This window comes from Protopterus annectens, chromosome 12.part0, assembly GCF_019279795.1.
Source record: "Protopterus annectens isolate FY-2018-M chromosome 12.part0, PAN1.0, whole genome shotgun sequence".
Taxonomy (NCBI): domain Eukaryota; kingdom Metazoa; phylum Chordata; order Ceratodontiformes; family Protopteridae; genus Protopterus; species Protopterus annectens.
Window position 1 is genome coordinate 526,279,628 of NC_056746.1, and position 26,618 is coordinate 526,306,245.

General features: G+C 39.9%; 1 protein-coding gene across 1 annotated transcript in view; it reads left to right on the top strand.

Annotated features, from left to right (window-relative positions):
• The window catches only part of DRG2 (developmentally regulated GTP binding protein 2), an 808,865-nt gene that overhangs the window by 576,563 nt on the left and 205,684 nt on the right, over positions 1 to 26,618 (top strand). Inside the window, exon 7 of the mRNA XM_044089666.1 lies at positions 20,382 to 20,472. Coding sequence (XP_043945601.1) covers positions 20,382 to 20,472 — 91 coding nt within the window. The remainder of the gene's footprint in view (positions 1 to 20,381; positions 20,473 to 26,618) is intronic.

Consider the following 26,618-nt stretch of genomic DNA (forward strand, 5'->3'; position numbering starts at 1 on the left):
GAGGGCACCTGGCATCTGGGGCAAGAAAAACTGAGGAAAATGGCGTCGGCTGATGCTTTTATACCCCAGACGCTCTGACGTCGGGGAAAGTGCGACATCAGCCGAGGCCAGACCCAGACTTTGGAATCCGGCCGACCGAAGGGCTGCCTGAGGCGGGACAACCCATATGTTATGACTGCAGATGCATACCTATCAGACATCTACATTTATGGTAGGTACAAAACTGTACTTTTCCCTATAAACAAACATATTCAAAAACTGAGAAAACTAATAATCTCATGCTTATCAAAACTAGCCCTAAGTGGTGACATCCACCCCAACCCTGGCCCTACCATCTCCAACCCCAATCTTCATAATCAGACTAGAAACCACAACTTCTCCCATATTACAGCCAATAGAAAGCCAAGTGACTTCCTTCTACTATGCCTAAATATTAGAAGTGTTTCCAACAAAGTCCATGAACTCCATGCCACCATAGACTTGTACTCCCCAGATATAGTAATCCTGACAGAAACCTGGCTAAAACCTCACATTACCAGTGAGCAAATACTCCCTACAGGTTACGGCATACTAAGAGTAGACCGGCTAAACAAAAAAGGAGGTGGTGTAGCTATAATATTTAAACAGCATCTAAACATCCAGATCTTAAAATCATCAGCTCCACAAATAGGCAATGAAGAAATAATATATACCAACCTCAAAATTAACCAAAACAAAACCATCAACATAATTGGATGCTACTTCCCACCTGGCCACAACATCCCTCCCCTAGAAAACCTCCTCAGCTGGTCTACCTACCGTCTCCCCCAAGAAACTATCATCTTGGGTGATTTCAATATTGACTGACAGTCCTGTTCTGGCAACAATCCAGCCCATCATGTACACCTTCATGGCTTCACTCAACTAGTCCAGTCACCAACCAGGATAAATAAAAACTCCACCAAGCACACTACCCTGGATTGGATACTAGTCAGTAAGAGCCCCCGGTCATATATAACAGGCTGCTATCAGATAGCCTCAGTGATCACTCCCCAACATTCCTTCTCAAAAAATACCTATACCAAGCTAAACCTGTCATCTACCGTCAGATACGTAAAAAACTAAACTTTAACCCACTCACATTCATCTCATCCCTCAAATAATGTAACTGGTAAAGTACCTCAGTCTAGATGATGCAGTTGAATTTTTTAATACTACCTTCCTGAACATCCTTAATTACCATGCCCCATAAGATTCTCCAGAACCAAAGCACAACCCTCCCCATGGCTACAGAAAACCACTAAGTCAAAAATGAAAAACAGGGATAAAGCCTGAGAGCACTGGCGCAAAACCAAAACCCCCTCAGCTAGACAGAAATTCCTAGAACTACGCAATAGAGTCAAAAAGCTAATAAAACAGGACAAATCCCAATACTACCAGTCTGCCCTAGACTCCTCACAACACAGCCCCAAACAATTCTGGTCCTCCATAAACTCCATCCTCCACCCAGGTAAAGTCAGTAACTCTCCTCCTAACATCCCTCACTCCTCAGAAAATATTGCTACCTCATTCAACACACACTTCACCCAAACCATACTATCACTAGTTAAACAACACAACCCCCTTCCCCTCCAACCCACACCTTCAACTAGTAATCTCCCCACTGCCTTCTCTTTTTCTCCTGTACCTACCTCCAACATAAAAAAAAACTCTTAACTAAACTTAAACCCACCAAATTAGCAGCAGACAGCCTCTCAAGTGAATACCTACAAATCGCAGCTGATGCTCTGGCCCTACCCAGTATCCATCTTGATTAACCGATCTCTGTCAGAAAGTTACGTTCCCACACTGTGGAAAGTATCGCATATAATTCCCCACCACAAAGGCGGACCCTCCACAGAACTAACCAATTACCGCCCCATAGCTATTCTCTCTCCACTCTCCAAAATACTAGAGAGATGCATACACTCTCAGGTCTCAGACTACCTCCTTGCTAACAACCTCCTTTCCAGTACTCAGCATGGTTTCCGACCAAACCATAGCACCACCACTGCCTTACTCTCCTTTACTAACACTATCCTTCAGCATAAAAACAATGGCTATCTCTCCTCTGCTACTTTCCTAGACCTATCTAAAGCATTTGACATGGTCCCACACAAACAACTTATCTCTGTCCTCAATAACCTATCCTTATCACAATCGGTCACCAACTGGTTTCAGAGTTACCTGTCTGACCGCCAGCAATCCGTTGTATGGCAGAATGACATATCTCCCCAACTACCTGTCTCCATAGGGGTTCCCCAAGGATCCATCCTTGGACCCCTACTCTTCTCTGTTCACACCAATAATCTAGCCTCTGCCACCAAACATGGCACACTCATACAATACGCAGATGACTCGACCATCATCTGCTCAGCCCAGTCCCTACCAAAACTGCAAAAAGTCACACAGGAAGCCTTTTCCTCTGTTAAAACATGGTTATCCGATGCCCGATTAATACTCAACCCAAACAAAACTAAACTACTCATCTTCCAACCCACCAAACATACTCAAAACAGCTCTCACTTTAACATCACGGCAAAAGACAACACCACTGTATACCCAACTGAACACACCAAATTGCTAGGAGTGGAAATAGACAATAAACTAAAATTTGACATTCACATATCCATGACTATAAAAGTCCCCAAAAAACTAGGAGCGTTATACAGAAATAAGCAATTTCTCACCAAAGCAGCAAAGATTTCAATAGCAAATTCCCACCTTATCTCCACCCTACTTTATGCCTCTCCAATATATACCAACCTAAGGCAATGTGATCTAAACAAGCTAGAGACCTGCTACAACAAAATCGCCAAATTCGCCACAGGGGCATCCTACCGTAGTCACCACTGTCTCACTTGCTGAACTGGGCTGGCTTGAACTCCCTCACCTCCTTCAGTGATATCAACTCTCACTCGCCCACAAACTAGTAAACCATCCACTAAATGTCCCATCCCTCCAGAATCTACTCCAACCCTATCGCACCACCAGACCACTAAGATCTAGCAGCAAAAATCACTTGCAGATCACTAAAGCCAATACCTCTGCTGGTGAAGCACTATTCTCTTGCGCCATAGCCAAATTATGGAACTCACTCCCACCCACAATTACCTCCATACCATCATGCACCCACTTCAAAACTTTACTAAAAGCGCAACTAAAAACATGCTGGCTATGCCCTTGCAACTCCCACTCTAATATCATCCACCCCATCCAACCACTACGTTTCTTTCCACTCCACTAACTACCTTGATTATAGCAAGCTTAGATGCTCATAAGCCAGTACTTATTATACAGCACAAACTTCTTCTTCTTGTAACATTTGTTAATGTCTGGTATGCACTTCACAGATAAAGATTCTAGTTGTCTACTGATGTACTATGTTCTTCATCTGTAAATATGTTGTAAGTAATTGCTATGTAAATTGTTAATCACTATGTAATCCAATGTAAATACTGTCTGTTTATTTTAACTGTGGAGCTTTTCTCCCCGGGCCTCTGCTGAAAATGGACCTACATCCAGTCGGACACTCCCAGTCAACAAATTTAAATAAATAAAATAAATAAATTATTGTAAAATTACAGGTATTTAAAATCAGTCTAGAACGGTATATGTTATGGAACCCAATTTGGACCCCCTGCTTTTAAAAACTTTTTCTCTCAACAGTGTTAGGTTTTAAAAGTCTTTGCAACTGTTTTAGCTAGGCTTTGAATAAATCGAGTAATTTCAGTGTTCCAGTCAGAATTCATTGAAGTCAAGTGAACATAGTCAAATAATATGTTAGAATTAGTTCATCATAGTACAAGCACATTTTGTTTTATAATCTAGCTGCCAGTAAAGCTGTTGAACAATTTTTCTTTGTTGTGCTACAAAAATTGCTTGCCTTTCCTCTATAGAACATTCAAGCGATTAGTTTTACATGGTTCATCTTCCACATTTTTTTTGTAAATGGCTATTTTTGAGTCGCTCAGAATCTTGACAGCTATACTGCAAGGGTACAGTCTTGTCAACTGTTTCTAAAAATATTTAAAAATATCCACAAGAATAAAATTTCGTAATTTATCAATATTGTTTTAGCTAAATTACATCATTGTATTTTCGGAAACCTAACATAGCTATGCTTTGTGTATTACAAATTATTAAGCATTGCAGCAAAGCATATGACTGTAAACTCAGTTTAGAAATGTCTTTTATTTTGGCTTTTTTTGTTTGCATTTGTTTACTGGAGAAGTTCAACTGTGTTACAGATAAATTCCTTCTTGGCTTCATTTGCAAACATCTTCCTAAATGAACAGAAGTACCTTGAGGTTAAATATAAGCTGGCTGTTCATTATTTTATTGGTACCAACTTTGATCTGTTTATGTGCAATGTAATAACTTATCTAGAAAACTGAAATACCTTAAAAAGAAGATAATTGGGACTTGCCATGGTCACCATTTTAAAAACTGTAATGTAAAACAGATAACAGGACATAATTTAAACTTTTGTCTAACATACGACTTCAACACACTAATGTTGCATTAGCGAAAAAAGACATTTAAGTACCATAACACATTACCTTAGTGCTTCACAGAACTTTAGTTTGCATTTAAATTTTAAGTTCCATTAAATCCTGGGAATATGCACAGATTTAATTTAACATGCGATGCATATTATGCCTTTACATCCAGCACATTTGTATCATTAACGTGCACATTGCTTGCAATAAAATCCAAGACAGAAATGCAACCTCTTAAAGTTTGAACACAGCTTATCTTGTCTACTTAAATCATTTGTTTCAGTTCTGTTCCTGTTTACTCACATCCATACATCATTTCATTAATTTAGGTATTGTCCTTCCTGTGCATCTTTCATAAGTGGCCAAATAGATCATGCTTTTGGATATACAAGTAAAAGAAGGAGAGACATTTTTTTTATTATTGATATTGCATCTTTGGTACTTGTCTTTATAAATTTAATTGTGGACAAAATCCACATGGAAGGGTACCCTTCCTTTTCTTACTGGAATTCTTGACTTGGTAATTTTCTTTGTGGGCTGCTCCTTTCATATGTATATGTCCATTATTAATAAGTACAAAATTGCTAACACACGCCCATTGTTAACTTTGGCATTTACACTGGAGTGTCTGTAGTGTAAGGTAAAATTAGGGCTAATTTATTGCCAGCTTGTGTAGAAAACCTTTGTACACTCTTGCCCTCAACAGTAGTTATAAAGGCTATGGATTGTTCCACTATCTCAAATGAAAGTCTGCACTTTAAATCCTATAATATCATAAAGCAAATTATATCCTGTTTAACTTACTTCTAATTGCATGGCCCTTCACTGTGTTTTTTATTTACATAAAGGTATGCATACTTTTGATAATACATTAATACATTAGGCTATTAAAGTGCTAGTTTCTTTCCTCAAAATACTGGTAAGCAAACTCTGCTAGCTCTCTTCTTTGTAAGCCTTTAGATCTAAAAATGTATATAGGTTTGAAATAAATCATAGAAAAATTTGAGCACTGATTTAAATAAAAATAATAGAAACAATGCCCAAAAAACACCAAATACCTTGGCAAAAAACAAAGTATAAATCCAAAGAAAAGTGCTGAGGTAAGGCTCCAGGATCCAGAATAATACGATAGAAATAAAATCCTCACAGTACTGTCTTTATTTAAACACTAGCGCTTTCACACAAAGCTTCTTCAGGCGCATGTAAAAGAATAAAAAGCACACCTTTATATAAGAAACGATCAAATCACATGACTACAAACAAATCATCTTAGACATATAACCATTGAAAAACTTCAAGTGAAAAAATAAAAACAGTAAATTGAACATCATAAAGCATATATATATATAAAAACATAAAAACATGTATATATAAAAATACATGTTTACATACAAAAAATCATCTATTTAAACCTCTCTTGCAGAGTATTGGTTTCATGGGCACACAGTCATTGAGCCCATGACCAAAATTTGCTCTTAACATCACTATCCATCTCGCCTCAATCTCTTCAGTCCTGGCTCTAATGTCCCCTCCTCTGGCACTCTCATATACCCTAGATAAAACCTTAAAGTGAAATTTATGTTGCTCACCCATACTATTGACATGCTTAGCTAAAGCATTAACCTCCGTCCCTTTCTTAATATGATAAGCATGCTCCCTTATTCTCTCCCTTAAAGTACAGTCTGTTTTCCCTACATAAAAATTATTACAGACGACACAGTTAGCTAGATAGACCACATGGGAACTCCCACAAGTAGCATTAACCCTAATGTCAAAGGTCTTCCCTGTGTCAGGGTGTTTAAAAAATAAAGATTCATCAATAAAGCTACATTGCCCACATTTACCACACGGTTAGTTCCATATATCAACCCTTCATCAGATACTTCTCTAACTCTACATAACCTTCTCTTTAAATTATTTTTATTCCTGAAATTATATTGGGGTTTCAACCCTACAATACCAGAAATTAATGGATCAGTTGTCAAAATTTCCCAATGTCTACTAATGATGTCTGTATAAATCTTAACATCTCTAGCATATGGAACACATACTTTCAATCTGTTGTCATTTTTCCTAGATTGTTTGAAAGTCTCTTCTGAGAAGTAAGGTCTAGCCCTAGTATGCCTCAACCGCCTAACCACCATCTCATTTTTCGTTATCATGGTGTGATGATAGCCCCTTTGCATCAATTCACTGTTAGTGGTAGACATCTGCTTCTCATATTCTTCATTTTTAACTCTTAACCTAGAGGCTCTATAGAACTGATTCTGAGCAACATTATTAAACACATAATGTGGATGCATACTGTCCCTAGATAATAAATTATTTACTCTACATTCTTTCCTATACATCCTAGTGGAAATCTTACCAAATACATCCTTCTCAGTATACACATCTAGGAAACTAATTCCTGAATCTGAATAATTCAAAGTAAATCTTAAAAACTGTGTTGTGACATTGAGATATTCAATAAATTCACTGAGTTGACCAACTGTACCTTTCCAAAGGATAAAACAATCATCGACAAATCTTCTGTAAAATAACACAAGAGAACTAAATGGACCTTTAAATATATACTCAGTCTCCCATGTTACCATCACAGCATTTGCATAGCTGTTGGAGCAAGAGCTGCCCATTGCTACACCATTTTTCTGCCAGTATACTTGCCCATTAAACAGGAATACATTATTATAGAGAACAATTCCCATCCATCTCTGTAACAACACTATTTCGTCTGCTTTATATAGACCAACTTTAATCAATAACTCTCTTAAAAAGTCAATCCCTTTGTCATTAGGAATCACAGTGAAAAGGGAGACTACATCAAGGGTAGCAAATATAAAATGCCCATTCACAACACCTTTCTCAGTAAATTCATACAAATCATGTAAGAAATGTTCAGTATCCCTTAAAACATGTCTTAACATATCTATAACAGGCCTCAATTTCTTCTCAATAAAAATAGATATAGATCCTGGGGAAGATATTCATATGACCATTGAGTCTTGCTAGGGGTCTGACCCTCCAAAGGTGTTTTTTGAGGACACCCCACAGAAAAAGAAACAAAAAAAAGCACATTTTCCCTGTTACGGATCCCCAATGTAAATGGCAGGATTTCAGTGGGGGGGGGGTATTTAATACTATGATGGCCTTGAAATCTCCTCAAGGGGTCTCTATGCCTGCTCCTCCCTCATCTTCCACTCTACTCAAGAGGTCTAGGGAATTGAATTCCTCGGCTGAGGACCTGGACTCAGGGGAAGAATCTTTGGCATACTCTTACCAAATTCCTTTCCCCTTGGACTCCAAAGGAGGATTCCATAAGTCCAGATTCTGCCCTGGAGGAGCTCTCCTTTGGGGATACCATTGATAGTTTATTTTAAGTTGAGTTATTCTGAAGTCTCTGAGGTTCAGAAAAGATATTATAAGCTCGTACAGATGGAGTCTCCTAAGTCATCTGCTGTTCCTCCTGTTCTGGCTGCTCTTCTGGATACTTTTTCAGCAGTGTCTGTAGCCCTTGGCTTTCAGCTTCCTGCACCTAAGAAACCAGGTTGATTCTACAAAGTGCCTGAGGAGTGCAAATTTCTTTATAAATGCTCTTCTGCTGACCCTTCTGTAGTGTCATTGTCTGACAAGTCATCAAAGTTATTACCCTCTGCCAAGCTGTTACCTTCTGATAAGGGTAGTAGTGCTGCGGAAAAGCTGGGCAGAAAGTTTTACACTGCTGCCCCTTTGTCCTTCATGGCCATCAGCTACCAGACTCGTATATGACCAGGTATGTTTGGCTCTACATTATCAGGTTTCTAAGGTGGTTTGAGACCTTCCTGACTCTAAGGGGGAAGGCTTTGACCCTTTCCCTGCTGGGCTGTGTTTCTGAAGTTACCCGTCACTCAGTCAAATGCAGCTATGATGCAGCTGATGCCTGTTCCAGGGCTGCTACCTTTGGTTCAGTTATGAGGCATTATTCCTGGCTTTACAACAAATAAAATAAAAAACGAGATAAAATCCAAAATATAAACGACCATAGACCAGGATCTTCCACAATGAGTATTTAATCCAACCTCTAGCGCCTCGGCAGTAGCCTTCCAAGGAGAATACATGCAAAGAAAATGCAGCAGATATTTGTACAATAGTATAAATCAATTAGCCAATAAATCAATCATTCAAACAATTCAATAATTAACCAATTAAAACATTTCAAATACAAAATTCGTATAAAAACTTTCCAATTACATTCTAAATTGATGCCCCTAGGGCTAAGGTGCTGTAATTGAATATAAAAAGAGGTTTTTTATATCAAAGTATTTTCTTTACAGTAACATTATATTGTGTACTAGGAATGTGTTCCAAAACTGTTCCTAATAAGCCTTGTGGGTTACTATTGTGATATTGTTTAAAATGCATTGCAAGTGAACTCGCTCTTTTCTCATTTCTGATGTCCCTGACATGTTCCTGCATCGTAGTTTTAAATGCTCTTTTACTTTCACCTATATAAAACATTTCACATGGGCATCTTAATGCATACACAATACTTTCTGTATTGCATGAAAACTTAGCATTAGGTTGAAAATATATTCCATTAATGCACTGAAATGTCCTACTTATTCGTCAAAGATACCCATACCTCCAAGTTGGTGGCACAGCACGAAGCATCAGAGACTATCCATGTGCAACTAACAGTGGGTAAAACTGCCTTCCAGTTTATAGCCTGCTACAGACCACCCTCCCAAACCCAGGAACCCCACTTGGCCTTCCTGAGAACACTGGAAAATATGAAGCTCTCTCCAAACACCATTATATTGGGCGATTTCAACTACCCAAACATAGACTGGGAGCATTACCCTAGCTCCAACACCCTAGCCCAAAGGTTCCTAGAATTTATAAACTCAAATGCTATGGAACAACTTGTTACCACTCCCACAAGAGGGGAAAACATACTGGACCTGATCATCGCCAACATGGGGACTCTATGCTCCAGACCAGAAGTGTATCCTTCACTGGTAAGATCAGACCATAAACTAATCTCACTGGATATTCACATCCCGACCCCTCCCCCTGGCCAGAAAACCACAGTGAAAAACTTCTCTAAAGCAAATTTCACACACCTCAAAATTGAGGTGGAATCCTTCAAAGCCCCCGGGCCTGTGGAAAGTACGGCCCAGACCGCACAATCCTTTATAAATGCATTCTATGAACACCTTCAGGAATGCATGGATCATGCAATCCCAAATAAAACCAAGACCCAATCCTCCAAAGGCAGACGTCCTGTCTGGTGAACCCCAGCCAGAAACAAACTATACAATAGAAGGAGGGAAGCTACTACATGATAGAGCAAAATCCCAAAAAGGGAAGGCATCTCTGATCAGTATTAGCAAAAAACTATGGGCACTCATAAAATCGTCTAAGGCCAGCTTCGAGAGAAAAATTACACGGGACACTAAGGATAATCACAAGGCTTTCTTTAGTTATGTTAGGAACCTGGGTGGGAATTCCCCAGATGTGCTCAGAATTAGTCCAAAATGACAAAAAATACACCGAACCCACAGACATTGCCAACATCCTAGCTGACAGGGTTCAGTGCAAACTCCCCCCCCCCCACCACCAAAAGGGCAAATATCTATCCCAGCAGAGTGCTGCCCCCCTGACATCTCAGATGCTCAGGTAAGAGCCGCCCTCTCCAAAGCAAAAACACAGCATCAATGGGACCAGACGGTGTCCCGGGCTGCATCCTACATGAACTCCAAGAAGAGCTAAACCCAAACATAAAACTACTGTTCAATCTCAGCCTTACTACAGGATATGTACCCAAAGAGTGGCGTACAGCAACAGTGGTCCCTCTCCACAAAGGTGGTGCCTCAACGGATCCTGGAAACTATCGCCCCATAAGCCTGACTAGCGTGGTCTGCAAAGCTATGGAAAGGATCATCATGGACCTCATAAATAAAGATATTGGGGACCTACAGACACTGGATCCTACCCAGTTCGGCTTTAAGGGCAGATCCTGCCTCTTAAACCTGGTCGATTTCTTTGAAACAGTCACCAAGGCCATTGACGAGGGGAAGGTGGTCCACACAGCCTACCTGGACCTCGCAAAAGCCTTCGATACAACCCCACTCAGGCATTATAGATAAGCTCACCAGCTGAAATATAAACCCCAATGTCACTAGATGGGTTGCAAACTGGCTCAAGGACAGAGCCCACATGGTTAGAATTGCTGGAGCCATGTCAGACTCCAAACCAGTTACAAGTGCTGTCCCACAAGGCTCAGTCCTGGGACCTCTCTTGTTCGGTATATATTTCTCGGAGGTACAGGCCAACACGGAAGGACTGTGGCTGACCAAGTTCGCAGATGACTGCAAACTGGGTGCCATAATCGACTCTCCAGCCGACACAAGCATCCTCCAAAAGGGCCTCATAGAAACAGATAACTGGTGCAGGAGCCATGGCCTCAAACTAAACGCCAAAAAGTGTATAGTCATCTCCTTTGGCAAAAACAAAGTGCCCACAAATTACCACCTAAGTGGTAATACATTAAGTACAGAAGAAGTAATTAGGGACCTGGGGACCCAAGTTGATAGCAATCTCTCATTTGACAACCACGTGGCCAAAGTGGTTAGAAAAACATTTTATATAGCCCACCTAATCATGAAGGGATTCACATCTAGATCAGGGGAGGTCATCGTGGCTCTTTACTTATCCCTCATCAGGCCCATAATTCAGTACAATGCCCCTTTTGGGATGTACCTTACCAGACACCTGCAGCAACTGGAAAGACCCCAAAAGTACCTCACCAAGAGGATCAAAGGGCTCAAAAAGATGCCATATGCTGCCCGGTTAAAGAAACTCCAGCCCTACTCAGTGGCATACTGCCTGCTCAGAGGCGATCTGTGCCTGACGTATAAAGCCATGTCCAACCCGGAATTAATGGACATGCTGCACCTCAGAAAATCCAAATCCCATTGAGCTACGCGCTCGAGAGACTTGAACCTCAGCACTGAAATAAATAGGACATGCTGGAGGGACAGATTCATAACCCAGAGGCTCCCTTCACTCTGGAATAAAATCCCAGTCCAGGTTAGGCAGAGTCCCTCATTGACTCTCTTCAAGAGGAATCTTGATGAGTGGATGGGAGATCGTAGGTTTACCCCGGGTATCACTTCTGTGTCCCTGTTAGACAGAGGCACAGTATACTAACCTCTAAAAAGGGCATACAAAAAATAATTTAAAATGGGTGGCGAAAGCCAAACACACTCTAGCTAGGCTTATAAATGCCCTAGGGCAGATAGCCTAGTATGAACCTATGAACCCATGAACTTATATACTGACATATTATACATTTAGCACATGGATATGTTCCCAAAAAAATCAGGATTACAGCTCAAACCTATACTAGGTCTTATAAATCTAGCATGAACTAACATATCCTTTGTTTTTACCCCTTCTAAATGAAAAGTTAAATTTTTTATCAAGTATATCTACCAAAGCCCTGTATTTAAACAAGGAAGTCCACTAGAACTTGATAGTTTGTTTTACTACTTCTGCTAGCAAATCATGTCATAACTGCATCTATTTTCCTTAAATTAACTATTTTTTCTTTAGTTCTACTCTGATTTTTATTGTTATAACCACTACTAGACTTACATATGATGCCTTTTGATGCCTTTATTAACCTTATCTAAGGAAGATAGCACTTCGTCTACACTATTGCCCCTTTTGATAAACAATTGTGATGTTTTCTGTAGTTCACTGTTTACTTCTTTAGTATTACACAACCTCCTTACCCTAGTCAATTCTCCATAGGAAAGATATTTCAAAGGATGGTGGGGGATAACAACTGGAAGCATCCAAAAAATGTAGGCCATCTTCAAATTTCCAGTATACCTTAGTAACATTTTTCCTACTCTTACTTCCTTCTAGGCTAATGTCCAAAAAATTCACTTTGTTTCCCAACTGGAAACCAACAAATTTCAACATGAACCTATTATTTTGGATGTCATCCAGAAAGTTTGTAACTTCATCTTTACCCCCCTTACATATGAAAATTAAATTGTCAATATATCTATAATATTTGACTACATACTTTTTAAAAAAACTCTATTTGATAAAGAAATTCAAGCTCAAAAAATCCCATCATAATATTGGCATACATGGGGGCAAATGCTGCCCCTATGGCCGTGCCCTTTAATTAATGAAATATTTGATTATCAAATTCAAAATAATTGCAGCTGATGCCTGTTCCAGGGCTGCTGCCTTTGGTTCAGTTATGAGGCATTATTCCTGGCTTTGTCTTCAGGCTTTGCATGATAACATTAATGCTAAACTTTTGCACGCTCCTTTGGATAATAAAACTCTTTTTGAATCTGCTGCACTTTTCAAGTCTCTTCGGGACAAAGGGTAAAGCCTTGCGAGAGTTGAAACTTTTTTGTTTCTCCTATTATCAAATTTCAGAGGGATTATCCCTGTAAATCTGCTTTTTCTCATAGATACTTTTGTCCCCTTCCTAAGGGCAAGAGGGGTTCTAAGTGTATGCCTTCTGCTAAGTCTACTCAGATTCCTGCCACCCAGAAACCTGCTTCCCAGGACGAGCCAATTTTTGTTGACAGTTTACCTCCTCCAGCCCTCAGCCAGGTTCCCCTGTCCCACTCCCTGTCTCTTCCAAATTCTCTATGGATCACTTCAGACTCTTGGGTTCTGTCCATTTTCAGTCAGGGATATTTCATGGTTTTAGAAGTCCCTTCCCCCTTTTCAGGCATTCCTCGAGCTTCTTGGGGATAGCTCTCTCTTCTCCCAGAAGTCCTTCACTCTCTCTGTCTTGGCTCAGGGCACCATTCAGACTGTGCCGCCTGCACACAGTGAAGTACACTTGGATTCGAATTCTAGATTGTTCCCAGCTGAACACCTTTCTCAAGGTTCCTTCCTTTGAGATGTTATTTCTACAGACATTATTTCCTCTTTTACTCTAGGTGTTTCTGCTATCTCTGCCTTTCAAGGATGCATACCTTCCCACCCCCATCCCATTCTCTCTCCAGGAAATTTTTACGTTTCTGTTGCTGTCATTGCTTTTTGCAGAATGCAAAGAATTTGGATCTTTCCCTGTCTAGACAATCTGCATATTCAGTCTCCTTCCCCCAGTCTCTGCCTCATTATCTCAAGTGTACTTCTTCCCTGTTAGAGTCTGGGGTTCACCTTAAACTTTCAGAAATTAGTTCTGACACCTTCTCAGGATCACATTTACCTTGGCTGTAGACGTCAGACAGTTCCCATGCTGGCATCTCTACCTGCCCACAAGGCTTTGTCTCTAATACCTTTTTCCAATCCCTTCTGCTGTCTGTCTCAGCCAGGGAATTTCTTGGGTTTTGTGGGTTCATGGCTTCCACCATTCCAATTCTACCTCTCGTCAAGCTTCACATGAGGAATCTTCAGTGGTACTTCAAGTCCGTATGGCAAAAGCACTGCCACCCCCTGGACCCTTTCCTTCCCTGTCTCAAGCTTGAGCTTCAGTGATGGATTCAACAGGTTTCACTCAACCCAAGGCTTCCTTTTCAAGTTGCAGTCTTAGCTTTTTACAGACACCTCAGAAGGGGGGTGGGAAACCCGTGGCTTTCTCAAGGTTCAGGGACTGACTTCCTTATCAGAGGTCATACCACTTCAGTGTGAAGGAGATGAGGGTAGTCTTTTAGCTGTTAAGGCTTTTCATTCCCTCTTTTCTGGACCCCTCAAAGTTTTCACAGAGTACCACAATGATGTGGCGTGTCAACAGGCAAGGGACACAGGGTCCTATCTTCTTTGCAGACTAGCTCTTCAGATCTAGGATCTAGCTATCCAGTTTCAAGTAACTCTTTAGGCAGCTTATATTCCTTCAGAGCACAGTCTAGTGACAGACTCCTTGAGCAGGTCCAGCACACAAGCTCATGAGTGAATACTTTACAGAGATGTGTTCCTGGACATTTCCCATCAGTGGGATATTTCTCAGATGGATTTTTTACCTCCACTCTGAGCAGACAACTTCTGTTCTGTTCGAGTCCCAAATCCTCTGGCTTTGGAAAGAGGACAACCCTGTCTTTTCCTTGGAAGGGGATGTTTCTGTATGCCTTCCCTCTCCTTCCTCTGTTACTATACATTTTGCACAAGATCAGGCAGGACTTGCACAAAATCTTGCTAGTGATTCTCTTTTGTCCCAGGCAAAATTGGTTCTTGCTTCATCACTTGGCCAGGTGCAATCACCCCAAGTTACCTCACCAAGTGATTCTTCTGACTCGACAAGGGATCTCTTATTCATCATTACTTGCCCACTCTTCAACTGATACTGTTGGTGATAGGGTTTTAATCCCTTTCAGCACCTGTTTTCTGAGGATGTGCTTCAGGTTGTGCAGGAAGCCAGGAAACCCACTACCAGGAAAACATATTTGTCCAGATGGAATCGATTTTCTGTTTGGTCCCCCTCACCGTCAAGATCACCTATCTCTGAAGGTTCCTCTGGTTCTCTCATTTGTGTGATCTGATCCATGCTGGGTTGGCATATTCTTCAGTTAAAGCTCACCTATCATTAGCTTCTGCTTCTCTGGCTTCTAGGTTTGAGGTCAAACAGCTTCTTAAACACCACCACACAAAAACGCAAATGACGTTTCTACAAGTGACTAAAAATGCCACCAAACAGCAACTGTTTTCAATCAACTCTGTATTAAGCACTTTTGTCTTTACAAGTTTTCTTCAGAATACAAAGTTCCAAACTTTTCCTGTCATTTAAATAACCTTATCACATACCTACCTACTTAGCATTGCAAACTTTTTAAAATAATACTTTTATTGTAATTATTATTAAAACCTCACTTTGTTGTTTGAAGCATAACAATGCAAAGAACCTTTTTTTCTAATATTAGAGTAATTTACATTTAAAAATAAATATAAAGCTGTTATTCCTAATAACATTTAAAATTTTCATGCATCAATTTCAGCATACCTCTTAGAGAGATTATTATTTATTCCTGGAAAATGGTAGCATTTAATTTCAGTTGCCATTTCATTTCTTTTTCCTCTAAGATTGCATCAAAATCAATCCTGCTCATATCAATAATAATGTTAAAAAACATAAACTTCTTAAATTCTTTGCATATTAAACTATTTCTACACAGAGCATTACCCCTGTCTTTCTTTTTAATGTCTTAGAAATGTTCCCTAATTCTTTTACTGAACTTCCTAATAGTCTTTCCTAAATAAAACGCTTCACGTGAATTACATTGAGCTATATAAATTATTCCTGAGAATGTCACTTGAAATATCCTGGAGAACCCACACATTTCTGTCATGACACTGTTATATGTGTGCCTTCCTGTATATATCTACAATAAGAACAGCTACCACATCTGTATGCCTCTTTTTTGTCACTTCTGTTCAGTTTTACTACACTGTGTTTAAAAATACTTTTTAAATTACTGCTACTTCTATATGTAAATGTAGGTTCCAAACTTAACTCTTCCATTAATTCCTGATTTGTTCTATTATATTTCAGTGATTACTTAATATTACACCCATGCTGTATTCTGTTATCAATGAATCACTTCTATTGCTTGGATTTATTTTTTCTCTTAACTGTTTGCCTAATATTTCTTCATATGGGTGCAAATTCTAGATTCCTTTTATGTTCTACTTCCTTCGTTATTATATCCAACCATTCAGTTTTATATCCCCTATCTATAAACATTTGTCTCAATAAAAAAAACTTTCTTCTATATAAATATCATTTGTTAGTTAATCTTGATAACCTAACGCAACTGTCTCTTAAAAATGCTATGTTTGTTTTTTCTGGATGTATAGTAAAATAATGTAAATATGAATTTCTAAAGGTATTCTTCTTATACATTTATGAACTAAAACAATTTCCTATGACATCTTTTCTGATATCTAAAACACTGATGTTCTTAAAAAATACATTGTGTAATTTAAATATTCCATGAACTTCCCTCTGACCTTTCCACCAAAAAAAAAAAAAAACATAATCAATAAATCTACAATACAAAACCAATTTGCCCCAGTATTGACTTTGTTGTGTAGATTTTCTGTTCCTGACAGTCCAGTGCTTTTATCTTGGCATTCTGTATCATACTGGTGAAACTGCAGTACACCCGTACTTTTGTTCTTTTACTGCCATGCATTGCATTGATGTCTACCACTCCCTGACATACCTGGCCTTGAAAAGCCTTGTCCATTAACCATTTTCAAGGATAAGCATGTCCTGTGTGCTTCAGGTCTGTAGTAACACATCTGTCTCGAGTTGTGAACTTTTCCAAATGTTGCCATTATCTTGGACCCATGGCAAGACATTTTTAAACATGGGTCAGTTGTGTGCACGACTGTCCTTGACAGATTCCTGTGTCTCAGGACTGTTCCCCCTTCCTCTTTTTGGTAGGCCACATACCTGTCTGCTAATATGATGTGACTGTACTCACCCTCTGGTAAGCTGACAATAGCAGTGATCATATGACCACTGCACTCTGATGGCCAGTGGTGTTGTGCACATCCTTTGCCTTTCAGCTTCTTATCTGCACATGGTCATGCAGTAACCTTTAGAAAGGCGGCAGTATCTCCCCTGTAGCATGTAGTGCAGTTTGTACACATGTCACCGTGAGTCCCCCTTGTACTCTTCTGTGCTCTGTCAGGGGTGCCTTGTCCACACTTGAATGGTAACCTGTCATGCTCTTGGGCTCTGTTCTTTATCAGGAGGAGCAACCCCACACCTGGACAGTAACTTGACATGTCTTTGTCTTCTTTTTGTCAGGGTGATATCTCCCACACACTTGGAAAGCAACCTGCCATGCCCATGTGTAGTGTTACCTTTCCAGTGTATTGTTCAGTATCTGTCCCCATTCCTTCCATGTGCCATATGTAGTTAGTGTATTGCTGAGGTACACAATCAGTTGTTTTGTCATCTTTCAGTATGCCTCTAAAGGGTTCCTATTAGAACACCGAACGCTTGAAATGTTGAATGTCATATGGTCGATACCATATGATCGACATTTCAAGAGTTTGAAGGTTAAACATAACGGTGCCATTCGGTGCAAAATGGGAGAATTCCCTTTTCTGCACTGAAGTGCGATCTCGGAGTTGGTATATTTAAGTAGGGGGTGCAGGGGGGCTTGCCCCCCTACCACTGCACCGTTAAGGTAAGGTATTTTTTTTTTAATTATTATTATATATTCGAACTTTTAAACTTCAATCATATGTTGTTGAACATATGGGGGGATTCAAAGTTTTGAAAGTTCGAATATATAATGTAGACCCACCTTAACCTAGTACAAGCATTTTTTCACTAAATTGCTATTCCTGACTTGTTTATCTCAATGTGATCTTTTGCAATATAGTCAAATCACTTTTTATCGTACTACAGTAGGTGTGAGTGCTGTGTTTATGATGAAGTAGCTTAGCGTTTATCTCTGAATTACTCAGCACTGCAATACTCATTTCTGCCCACTCCTGGGTTCAGGAGACTGTTGACAAGCCTGGGACAAATTCCCAATTGCCCCAAAGCACTGCCTGGTTAAGTAACTTGCTCAGTGTCATACTGTAGGCAAATGAAGGCTGGGGAAATCAAATCCTGTACCATAAGACGTCAACAGCATACAGCCTTTGTCCTCTGCTCTTACTGCCATACCGACATTATGCTTATAAACTATGAAGCCTGTAGTGCCACTTGTCAGCTGTAGTGATATTTTCCATAGTGCACGTGATATGCATAATATGCAGTTGCACATACAAGGCTTTTTTCTCTCCTTACTCTTGACTATTGAGGACATAAGCCTCTTCATTCCCTGGATTCTCAGCAGATCACCCTGATGAAGGTGACCTGGAGGACTTGTTGATGGCCTCTATGATTGGATTGTCAGGAAGGTAGTAAAGGCTCCTCCTCCTCCTCCTCAGTCTCCCAGGGGTCCCCTTGAGTCATCTAGCATCGGATGCATTGACTGGTCTGGTCATGTCCATGGTGCCCTGGCAGCTGGGGAATCTCCTTGTGTGACTGATGTTCAGACAGCTAGCAAGCACTAACCGTTGGACCACCAGAGGCAGTGCCTGTTCATGACAGCAGCCTCAGAGATGACTGATGTCTAGGTGGGTTCTCCTGTGGACTGGTCAGGCAGCTTTTCTTTGTGTCCATGCTACCCCTGTAGTCTGTCTGCCTGTGTTATCTTCTCTATTCTCTCTCCTTCCTCTCTTCCTGAACATGCTCCTTACTACCATCTCCATCTACCTTCTTCAAGCAAGTAAAATGGGTATATATTCTGGCGTCTATATTAAGTGATCAAAGCTTTAGTCAAGAAACTAAAGCTCGATCACTAAATATCGAAAACGCAAAACCGCGAACAGCAGTTTCCACATAGGGAAACAATGCCATAGTCCCAACAAAACAAAAACATTAAACACAAATTAAGTGGGGGCCTTTGCCCCTCACACCCCCCCGATGTGGTGGTCTGTGCCCCCCACACCCCCCCTAACTAAATATACCAACTCCAAGATCGCTCCACATTGTAGGAAGAGCAAAATCCACATAATGGCCATACAAATTAATTCCCTGCGTGGAAACTGCCATTCGCGGTTTTGCGTTTTCAACATTTAGTGATCGTGCTTTAGTTACTTGACTAAAGCTTCGAACATGTAATGTAGAGCCTCTATTCCGTCCCCCTATTTATCTTTCTTTCTTTCAGGATACTCTTTTGCATCTCTGCTTCCTTTTGCCCCATTTCTTACTGTCCTGTTCCTATCCCCCCTTTCTTCCCCATTTATATGATGAGCTAAGTTGGCACTTTGCTGTACTGGCCCTCTGTGGCCTGCTCACAATGCACATGCTGCAGCTGTGAGGTGCTTTGTTGAGCATGTCAGTATGCATTACCTCAGACATGTCACCTTACTGGTCTCGTCGTATAGGTCACGTCTGCCTCTTATGTGGGCACTTCTCCACTTTTGACTACTGAGAATACTGCTAGTAATTTGGCTCCTCTGATTTATTATGTATGCCTTTTCCTGGTGCGCCTACACTATGCTGGCCATAATACATATGTAAGCAGTATCGGGCCTACAACATTTTTGGGATTTAGCACTGTGCTGAAGTGTTGCATATCTTTCTGAATATCCACCTAAGTGTTGGAACGTCATTATCCAGTCTCACACTTTTATTAGTGTGCTTTTTCTTCTGTACATGTGATGATATTGTTATGCTTTTTTCATCAAGTTGCATTTAGTCAGGTGTTACACAACTAGTTAATTGAACCTGACTTAACAAAATTTTCTCCCAAGGATTGCTTTGGGTCTTGCAGAGGAGGCAAGTCCTATCTTCCCAGCGATGGGTCTTTTTGAAAGATTTCTAGTAGGGTCTTGGTGAATCTTTTGCTATATATCAAGACCCAGTAAAGGGGGACTGTTCATATGTGTACACATGTGGGATGTGCATATGCACATACATACACAACACTTAAAATTTATTCCATTCATCTGTTGGTTTCTCAAAATGCGCTTCCTTGTGTCCTGTTTTTGAGCTGTCTCAGCATCATCATGTACATTTATCCCCCAAACTGTATGTATGGTAAATTTCTCTTTTGTGATTTTGCAAGTGCCATTTTAGAGCAGGCTAGATCTGTTCTCCATTAAGATGCTAGAACCCATCCTTTTTTTGTAAAATAATTCCTATTACAATTCTTTGAAAAGAAAATGTGTTCTGATGATTCTGAAAAGTAAGTTATATGTGAAATAAAACCCTTGCTGAAAGTGTTTTGGTGTTTTAAAGCAGTAGTTCTGAAATTACTTCTCTTCACAGAATGCATTTTGTTTTCAGAGTGACAACTGTTTAATTTACTGTACGTTTATTTTATATTGCAGCCTAAAAAGGGAGGTGGCATATCTTTCAATTCCACTGTGCCGCTGACACAGTGCTCAGAAAAACTGGTGCAGCTAATTCTTCATGAATACAGTATCCTTTAATGGAAGAGATTTGAGAAGGAGGAGGTTACTAAAACTAACATCTTACTGTAAATTCAGGAAAGTATATTCTCAGAAGGACTTTTTTTTAAGAGTTTTAATTCATGTTCCACATTGTCAATATTGAAAACTATCATGCAATGTTCATTTGGTTGCTCTGTCCAGTATCTGCCTGTAATGTTGGTGGTGGTGTAGTACAGTTGTAAACACTGAGTTTCTAGTGAAGTAACCATAAATAGTCATGGTGAGTCGAGGCTTAAAGTAGCAGCTGTACTTCATTTCCAAATAAAAATGTGCCATTTTGTCTCGTGTAGTACCCAGTAGATAAACTGTGTTGATGCATAGTTACAGATGATCATACTTGGAAAGGACTTCTGAAGTATGCCTAACAAGTGGAATCTGCTGTTTCCATTCCTCTGCAACTAGTGAAAAAAAAGTTTTTCAGTAAAATAATCTCTGTTGTCACACTGACAGGGATCATATTTCCATTTAACCTGGACTAGTTTCCCTTCATATTTATTAAGGCATTCACATTACCACAGCCCCATGTTCTTTGCACTAGTACTGATGTCCTGGTATTACAGTTAAGTGCCTGTCTCAATTTGTTGAAGAGCTCAGAGTTAAATCTGGAGGATCGTGACTGGTTTGGGTTGTTTTTAGGTACAGAAGCATGGTTAGTACTAGCCTTACTCTTGGAATATTCCATGGTATTCCTTACTGCCACTAATTACTGTTATTTAAATGCAGCATTCCGCAGTTCCTAACTGATCACCTACATTCTTCCATTAAGAACAGGGAATGTGTAGGGGACATTATTTTTCCAAGAATCATTTGTAGTATTACCAGTCCAAGGACACGAGACACAGAGTAAGGAATCAGCAGTCCAGATCTGAATTCGCTTGGGGTGTAATGATCCAGGACATAGTTGACCTTTATTTGGCAGCTGCTGCTTTACAGGAGATCAGCCCGAGCCCGTATGCTTATAGTTTTATTACTCAGTAGATTTTTGGGTCGAAGCTTCCATTCACCTTCCACTCTTGAGTGAATGTTCGGTCGAAATTGCAGCTGACCGCTGTTCCACACTTTGTTGGGAAGGTGTCACTAATGCTGAGGGTTTTTAACATACTTTCCCCATGAAAGTTGTAGGGCCAGATTCTGTCTCTGAGAATTTTCTCATTAGATTGTTTCTGCAAGAATAATGGATACTTTTTTTTCCTTCTTGACAGTATGCTGGACATGTTCCAGCCCCTGCCCCCCCCCCCTTCCAGATCTATTCTCTGGTCTGTCACAACCTTATTTAACCTCCTTTGATGAATGTCATGAATTGTTGCCTCCCCCATTAACAGATTAATGTACCCACTTCTACTTTCAGTGGAGGCTGGCTGAGTACATGCATAAGCCCATCTTGTGGTAGATAGCTGTAGGAGTCATGAGACAGGATCCCAAGTGTTGTAGTGTAGTCCTCCACAGCTGCAGACTAGCCAGTTATGCAGTGTCTTTCCTGTATGCCAGATTTATCAGTACACTTGCTCATATGCTAACACTGTCACTAAGCTGACTTTTTTGGACAACCTCCAACCCATGCCTTTCTTTAAAAAGAAGCATTTGGGTATATTTAGGAATCCAGTTGCTTTCTGTACTGATACAGAAAAGGCAGATTGTCTCCTATCAGAGGGTGACAAGGAGGACTAGTTTTGTAGCTGTACTACTTATTTATTTTTTAAGACTTGGCATGATGGATACTTAAATAGCAGTGCACATTTTGTATTACGTGCTTAAATATTTGTCTGGGTTGGGAAGATATGGAATCCCAAGTCCATTCTCACTTTTGGACCAGTTTTGAAGGATAACATTTATAGATGCCTAATCTACTTGGAAATAATGTCAGAAAGGAAAAAGAAATGCAAAAACAAGATACATCTGTGCTGTCTTAAGGAACTGATTCTTAACTTGCAAGTCCAACACAGGCACTTTCCTGTGCCACATGGTAAGTCTTTCATTAACACCAGGTATTTTTCCTTTTGAATGGAAATTGTTGTAATACAATTAATACAATTACACAGAACAGCAACCCTAAGCACAGAAGAGCCAGCTTGGTACTTTGTTTCTATTGCTAAAAAAAAGAAAGTGACATTATTAAATGTATGATTGGACATTGTTGTGCTTTGTACTGCATTCAAAGAAAGCTGGTTATCCTGTTGCAAGGCCATCTCTGTGGAACTTGTGGTATAGGTTGCGTCTGCATACTCTGTAATTTTTTTTGGAAAACATGGCCATGCAGTCCATGTAATGTTTATTCCATTAGAAAATTGCGGGCTGTGCCCCCTTAACGGCCATTTGTTAACAAAGTGGGGGGTTACGCTGGCACCAGGGCTAGTAATAATGGATCATATGATGTTAAAGGGGGAATATGTACAAATAAACATTAGGAGTACCACCTTATAAGTAAGGGACTGCAAAACAGCATGCTGCACTGTGTTCTCATGTGGTTACATTGCAGTAATTGCATTGACCCAGTAGTGTTTCAACACTTTCAATAAATCAGTAATCATTCTTTCTCTGTAGGCATGCCTTTGCTCACATTATACAATTGAGTTAAAGGAGTTAAAGGGTGTAAAACATCGTTGAATGTGCTTTTGATCCAGAGGGTACTGCGGAAAGCAAAACAAGGTAAGAGTAGGCCTCAATTTTAATGGCTTTCTCTTTGGTAAGACAGCCTTCATCTTTTCATGAACTTGGACAGTCACATGGTTGCTAGCACATTAGCAAGGCATTATGTCCCAGTCTCAAAATACTAAGTCTATAAACTTGAAAGACACAATTTTAATTCCTAACTGTGATTTCTTCTTTCTACACTTGCTCAGCGTCCTAAAGGAAGCAAGAAAGTGTAATTCAAGCAAGTCTTCTACAGAAATGGAAATGATTTTTTTTCTGTAAGTTTGTAGCAACAAGTCCATTAGTTAAGGTCTTTCTAAAATGGGTCCTTCATTTGAGTTCTTCAAAAGACACAGCATACTCCCTTGACGCTTGGAATTCTGAATTGCAGAAGTTAATTCTTGTTTTCTTATGATCCATAGACACAGCATATATTTTATCTCTATTTTTTTTTTGGGGGGGGGGGGGGGGGGCTTTTTTAGTGACTGATATTGCAGGTTGAATAATTTGTTGAATTTTATATATTTATGTAAGGCATCTTGTGCAGTGGTGTTTCATTTGAGTCTTTAAACTGGTCCATTTAGTTAAGAGTCAATTATCCAAGCTGCCATAATGAAGGCAGATGTCTTTTGTATGTGCTACATGTGCATAGGTGGTATACCAGGAGAACAGAAAACATTATGAAAACGGGTTGTTCTTCCTTTTCATAAAAGGAAAGAAGGATTGCTTGCCAATGCACCACATCTAAGTAACTGGAGAGCTGTATTGCTTTTGGTATAATAAATGCAGCACTCCATTAAGGCAGCAGCAACTTTGGCAGCTTGCTTTAAATATGCTTTTGCACATTGTTTTTTGCAAACGGTCGCTAGACAGCTGTCTGGCAATTTACCAACCACTGTGTGATAAAAACACAGTTTAGGGTAGAAAAGAATGTGGAAAGGCCTGCTACAGGGAATCCTTTAACTGTACACTTCCCACAGTTACAAATAAGTACATTCGTAGTCTGCCTGCATGTTATGATTAATGCTGCAATGACCATCACTTAGGAAGCAAGTTCAGTTGTAAGGTAGTTGTGAAAACAAAAGAACTTTGAGAGGAGATCATTGTATAGTAAAGCTGCCCTCTCTACATCTCCATAGTGGAATTTGACATTGTTTGATTATAACAATTTCTTCTGTCCTTAATTAGTTTTACTGTTATATTTGTTATAATAATATGGCATCAGTAAATAGCAGAAATTTTGTGAATTTCAGACACTATTCCCTGTAAGGGCTGTATATGGCTTGAAGAATAAATAAAAGTATATGACTGTGCTAGATATATGAATGTGTTGCAGGCGGGGCTGACACAAACTGGTGTCAGAGCCACAAACTAAAAACAGATGCAAAGAAAATGCATAATAGTGTCCTTTGAGAAGCCATCCAACCCTAGTAGCTATCATATTGACAGCACACACATTAGAGTTGACCCAGTAGTTAGGGACACACATAGATAGTAATGTAGCTTTTGATCATCAAATGTCTACAGTAGTGAGGAAATAATTGTATGTTGCGCAGCTTATACACAAAAGTATGGTATCTAAGTCCAAGGAAGTCATTGTTCCACTGTGTTTGGCATTCATAAGACTATCACTGAGTACAGTGCCCCCTTTGGTATGCACCTAATTAGGTATATCCAACAATTGGAACGTCCACAGAGGTTCCTCACTAAAAGAATACAGGGAGTAAGTAAAATGTCCTGCAAGACTGCCTCAAGGCCCCTATCCCTGTATACTCCGTCTCCTACAGGCTTTTGAGGGAAGATCTATGCCTGGCATATACATGGCATTGTCAAACCCAACTCTGATGGATCTTCTGCATGTCCACAAAACAAATGGCACTAGAATTACCCATTCTAAAGACTTAAAACCTTGCCTGTGATATAAATAGGACCTGCTGGAGAGGTAGGTAGGTATGTATCCTAGAGACTACCCAATCTATGGAATAGGCTCCCCATCCATGTGAAGCAGAGCTCCTCCCTGACCCAGTTCAAGTGTAGCTTGGACAATTGGATGACGAACAGGAACTTCATCCCTAGTTTAGCACTTGTTTGTAATGGACACAAGCAACCTGTAAATGGTTATCTCCCAGGCCCCTGCTTGTAAATGTTTCATCTCGCAAACCTCTACTTACACTTATAAAGGGTATCAGAACTTGTCAGAGATATGAGATGCATGGCTAGGCTTAAAAAGGCCCTTCTAGTCATTTGGTTCATAGGTGTTTACTAGGCTGTGTGTTGGTATATTTGAAGATATGCCTGAAACCAACACTGGTACTTGCAGGGAAGCTTAGGACAGCTGATGGAAAATCTGTCTTGGCCAGGAATGGAATAGAAGGTGGGGAAAATCCAAATGTGACAATTTACTGTTGTATTGACCTTTTCTTTACTGCTACCTTACACACCTATATTTTCAGTTGTGGTGCAGAGGAAACTCCTGAAGAGATGGTCAGAGACTTTTTGAGCTTGTTATTTTCATTTCATGAAGGATTGTTACGTCATGAGCTGTTTGAGGTGCTTAATCACATATATCTGAGACAGGAGCCGATTTACTTTCTGCACATCTGAAGTTAGCACTTACTCTGTTGGGTAAGATGTTGGTATTATGTTGGGAGTACAAAAAGACCTTTTTTATTGGAGAGTAAGACACTGCACTAATTTTTATTTATTTTTTATTTATTTAACATTTGTTGACTGGAAAAGTCTGACTAGGCTCTGCAGAGCCCATTTTCAGCAGAGGCCCATGGAGAAATGCTCCAGTCGCATGTCTTTAGAATGTGGGAGGAAACCGGAGTGCATGGAGGAAACACACATGAACGCAGGGAGAACATGCAAACTTTCTCTGTTAGTTTTTCTACGATTGTGTTCCCCTCCATCTTGGCTGCTTAGAGTTTGTAAGAAGCCTTAGACTGTCAGTAGCATTTAGTTAATTGTTTCTGTACCACATTCGGTCTGGATTTGCTTTCGCAATGTGGAGTAACACTTGTAGGCAACAGAGAATCGGATGTCAGTCTTCACTTAATCCTTGACAGTGGGTTCATTTCTGAATATCGGAACCGACTCTGCTGTTTTTCCAGCTTGCGCCCTTCAAAACTCTCTAGCTTCACCTTACCCAGAATGCTCCTCTTTTACCTCAGATCTCATTTGCCACTTCAAACTGCCACACACGTTTTCATTCCTGCTCTCGAGCTAACCATTATTTTGTAAGTGAGTTTTTGATTTTCTTAAATCTTGTATCCTCTGAATTTATCTTTTGTATAATGTAATTACCTAGCTCCTCTTTCGGAACACACTTGTGTTTTTCTTATTAACATCGTTGGTAATTTTCTTACAGTGTCTGGTATTTCTTCGTACTATTGTTGGTACTCTTCTTGTGTGTGTGTGTGTGTGTGTGTGTGTGTGTGTTCAGATATATATATATATATATATATATATATATATATAGTT